The 4,823-nt window shown below is 36.6% G+C and overlaps 1 protein-coding gene across 3 annotated transcripts in view; it reads left to right on the forward strand.

Moving 5' to 3' along the window:
• Positions 1 to 1,028: 1,028 nt before the first annotated feature.
• ARL13B (ADP ribosylation factor like GTPase 13B) overlaps positions 1,029 to 4,823 on the forward strand; it is a 63,973-nt gene continuing 60,178 nt past the window's right edge. For all 3 annotated transcript variants that reach the window (XM_006926251.3, XM_006926252.3, XM_025042502.1), the window contains exon 1: positions 1,029 to 1,404. In XM_006926251.3, the coding sequence (XP_006926313.1) occupies positions 1,346 to 1,404 (59 nt within the window). In that variant the 5' untranslated portion in view covers positions 1,029 to 1,345. The remainder of the gene's footprint in view (positions 1,405 to 4,823) is intronic.

Raw genomic sequence — 4,823 nt, forward strand, 5'->3', positions numbered from 1 at the left:
GACAAAGCTGTAAGAAATGTATATGAGTTTGAATTAGGATAACATGAGTTATTAAAGAACAGAGAATAACTTTCAACCTATATCTTAGTTCTAAACCACTGTTTTCCTTAGGGCCCTCTCTTCTTTTACCAGGATTTGAAAATATATTATTAGAAACTGAATGGACACACAGGTCCAAATATATGAAGCATGCATTTTTTCTATAGGAATAACTTGTCATTTCTTTTCCAAAAATATAAAAAGAAATGCAGACATTACATATCTTTAAATAAAATAAAATGTGTTACAAAACAGCCAGTAGATCACCATCTCCATCTTGAAGAAACCAAATAGCTAGCAATCTATGTATCTAAAAATCCTGGAAAGAACATACATCAAAATGTTAACACCAGTTATCTTTTGGTAGTGAGTGTGAGATTTTATTTATTTTATTCCTTTTTTAGTGTCTTTTTATATTTCCTACAACAAAATATATTTTTAGTAATCATAACACCCCCCCATACAATAAATACCATACATTTCTATTTCACTGTTTATGTAACAAACAGCAATATTATACAGATTAAAACCTCACTCTCATCTGCTATTGATACAACTAGCAAATGAGTTTTTCCATTGTTCTTATAATAATTGCCCCAGTGTATTGTTTCTATAGCTGTGCAGCCAGAGTGTGCTGGAATCCCAGAGGATTCGCATTCCTGGCGCATAAAAGAGAACAAAACAAAACACGCACGCGATCTGAGATCTCTGGATCTCAGCTGTGGTTGGGGACAGACGAGGAGCAGCACCCTCGGCTGGCAACACACTTTTGGACGGGTGTGCAGGTAAATCTTGCTTGAGATTAGTTCGGTATCCTTCAACTCATTCTAAACGCTCCCGTTGTCTAGCAACGAGAACCTCCTTCCCAGAACTCCACCTCCTTCTTCAAGACACGCCCCGGTCCCCTTCAGCCACTCAGAGTCCCCCACTGCGAGTCCTCGAACGATGATTGGAGTAGTGCATGGGCGGTGCTTGAGGAGGGCCTTCCGCGCCTGGGAGGAACGTCAGAGCGTCGACGCGGGGGTTTTCTCTGACCCGCTCCGCTAACCCTGCTCTAGTCTGGGAATCTGCACCTTTGGCTGGGCTATCCTGGGCGAGCAGGCCGGTCAACACTCGCGGGCCGGCGCGATTATCCGAGCTTTGTGCTCCGACTGATCGCCTTCACCTCCCTTCCGGTCTCTCTTTCGGGGCTAACCGCCTCGGAGGCTCCTCCGAGCGGCGGCGGCTTTGGGACTTGGCCGGGTGCAACTAGGGGCCCATCCCCTCTCCAGGTTCGAATGGGAGGCGGAGAGAGCAGCGGCCTGGGATGTTCAGTCTGATGGCCAATTGCTGCAGCTGGTTCAAGCGGCGGCAAGAGCCCGTCAGGTAAGCTTGAGACCGCTGGCAAGGAGTAGTCCTAGGGGATGGGAACAGCTGCTCCCAGAGGAGCCTGGGTCGAGTCTCCCAGGCCGCTGGAGATGCTTTCGCGCCCAGTTTGACTCGTTCCCGGAGGGAAGGATAGAAGGATGTAACCTTCTTATCTAGTTGCATTTAAGTTCTCATCGACAATGCTTGTTGTAAATTAAATGGGTTCCAATTTCTTAAAAAGTTATGGATTTTCTGTGTGTGGAATTGGAAACTGTCCGTTGTGTGTTTTCCCGTTGAAGCTTTTGTAATGGGAATTTTTTTTTTTTTTTTTAAGTAGAGAAGCATGTCCCGTTGAAGCTTTTGTAATGGGAATTTTTTTTTTTTTTTTAAGTAGAGAAGCATGGGATATAATGTTCATAACATCCACATATCTGTTTCAGACACACACACACACACACACACACACACACACACACACACACACACGTTTTGTTTGAGGACTTACTTGGACTTGAAATCTGGCTCCACTACTTAATAAATTACACTGTACACTTAAAAATTACACTTAAATACCTTTGGCACCATCTTCCTCATATATTAAATAAGAGCGATAATATCAATGCCTTAGGAGTGTTGTATATTAGATGAGAATAATTGATAGAAAGTGTTTTCTTAACTGTAGTGTAGCTTCAGTTTTCTCATAAAATCTAGTTAATCCTTTTAATTGAAAGAGTCCAGTTCTTAACTTTTTATTTCGAAGTGCTAGATATATTACTATTAAGTGCCTGTTACTAGGTATTCATTCATTTCTTAACAAATACTTATTGAGAAAATATCATGTGCCAGGCATTGAGCTGGGAAGGAGTCAGTGAAAATGATGTTTTGTGTTTTTTTTGTTTGTTTTTTAATTAAATTTATTGGGGTAACATTGGTTAATACAATTATATAATTTTCAGGTGTACATTATAATTTGACATCTACATATTCTATTGTGTGATTACCACCCAAAGCCCAGTTTCCTTCAGCTACCATATATTTGATCCCTTTTACCCACTTAACCCTAACCCTACTCCTCTATATTTGACCCCCTTTACCCTCTCTCTACCTCTCTCCTCCCCCTACCCCCTTCCCTCTGGTAACCACTAGTCCATTGTCCATGTTCCTGAGTCTCTGTTGAAAACGATGTTTTTAAAATCGAGAACCTCAACCTATGAAGAAAGCTTGTCCATTATTCTTTAAAAATAATATTGAGTTCTTATAGTACTACTTTGGAATTAGGCCAAGAATAAATTGTAGCATAGTTTTTGGGTTTTTTAAATCATTAACATTTCAAATGTAGTATTTGCAGTAAAGATAAACTATCTTTTTAAGAATGAATCTTAAAAGCAGTGCTTCTAAATTATAAGGAAAAAATATATGTGTACATTTATTTTTACTTTTTTAAAGAAGTATGCTCTAAATGAAACATTTGATGTTCTTTTCCCTTTATTAACTCTTAACTTTATTCAAATGTTTTAAATATAAATGATATGATTGATTTTTAGAGTCAAAGATATGTTCTGATGACTAGATTCTGATTTATTGTTTTAATCATTTCTGTTCTGATTGTATAATCTACTGACTTGAGGATCATTCATAATGAATAGCTCCTTATATTTTTTTTATTTATCTGCTTATTAAAAATGTATTTTGTTTTTGGAAGAGGACACAATACCATTTGTCCTTTTAACTAAAAACACCCAAAAAGCTTACACTCCAAAAGCGCTTCCAATTTAATTAATCATTCTTCGTGTTTGTTTCTCTTAGCAGCTATAGTATAATCTCTGGGATGATTGTTTAAAGAAGAGACAGTGTTCAGAGAAAGGAGAATGTATTGATATCCAAGTAGCATCTAGATCTGTGCTGTCCAGCAGAGTAGTGACTAAGCTGCATGTGGCTTTTGACCATTTGAAATGGGGCTAGTCTGAATTGAGATGCTCTAAGTATATAATACAAAGTGGATTTAAAAGATTTACTAAGAAAATGAGAAAAAAAAGTAAATGTCTTTTAAGACTTTTTTAATGTGATTAAATGTTGAAATAACTTGCATATATATAGGATTAAATAAAATAGAATATTAAAATTAATTTCACTTTTTATTTTTACTTTTTTAAAGATGCAGTTACTAGAAAATTTAAACTTATATTTGTGGATAACAGTATATTTCTTTTGGGTCTTCCTGATCTAGATCAAGATCATGGCCTAATATAGAAGGCATAGGTACAACAGCTCTCAGTGTTTTATAGAGTTAACTGTCAAAAACCTTAAAAACAAGTTGGATTACACCCATCTTTTAAGGATCCTTGTTTGGTGCCTATATCATAATAGTGTCTGAATAAATATTTGCAAAATATTGTATATAGTTTGATCATTCCTTAGCAATAATCATCCTAAAGTAAATAATATTAGCAAGTAGTTTCATTGACTGGAATAAATGAGAGGTGAGCAAGCTGATTTAAAGTTTTTATAAAATTTTGTGCTTTTATGATCTGTTGTATTTTCAAGTTTTTGTCCACGCTGCTTCTTACTGAGTTTCTTCATATTTATATTTTATGAAGATATGTTTGCAAATGTGAGAAGTGAGTGTAAGAGAGAACTTGATGCTTATTAATACTCTATGATCTGAAGTTACTTTGCTTAGTTATCTGATATATCCTGCACTTTGTGGATTTACCCACCTGTCCTCACTTAGATGTTCTCCCAGTGAGCATATTATTAAAGAAGTTGAATCAGGGATTTGATGCAGTTTTCAAAATGTGTGATAAGGATAAGTCTGGAATTCAGAGATCAAGTGTTAAGGCACCAGTTTAGGTCAGAAGTCAGGAAAAGGATGTCGGACAATTCAGAGGCAACATATATGCTATTATAAACTACCAGTGAGAATCTGAACCTTGGCTTTCAAGCTATGTAAATTAGTCTTGAATAGACTAATAGCTAGACCCACAGTTAAGTATCTTGCTCCTATAGAAGCCGTGCAGTGTAGTGTAGTTTTTTTTCTTTTTAACTTTTATTTTGAGATCATAATATAATGATCAAGGCTAAGAAATTAACTTTGATACAATACTACTAACCCAATTTATTTTGAGTTCTTCTGTTTTAACACTTAATGCCTTTTTTTCTCTCCAGGATCTAATCCAGGATTCCACATTGCTTTGTCATGTCTCTTTGGTCTCTCTCAATCTGTAATTGTTAGTTGGTCAGTCTTTCCTTGTCTTTCTCAACCTTGAGACTTCGAAGAACACTTATCAGTTGTTTTGTAGAACACTCCTCAATTTCTTTGATGTTTCCTTGTGATTTGATAAAGGTTTTAATGTATTATTAGGCAGCGGGTTACCACAAAGGTGAGGTGTCCTCAGTACATCACACCAAAGGGTGTGTGATGCTGATATATCTTATTC

Source organism: Pteropus alecto, unplaced genomic scaffold (assembly GCF_000325575.1).
Source record: "Pteropus alecto unplaced genomic scaffold, ASM32557v1 scaffold239, whole genome shotgun sequence".
Classification (NCBI taxonomy): domain Eukaryota; kingdom Metazoa; phylum Chordata; class Mammalia; order Chiroptera; family Pteropodidae; genus Pteropus; species Pteropus alecto.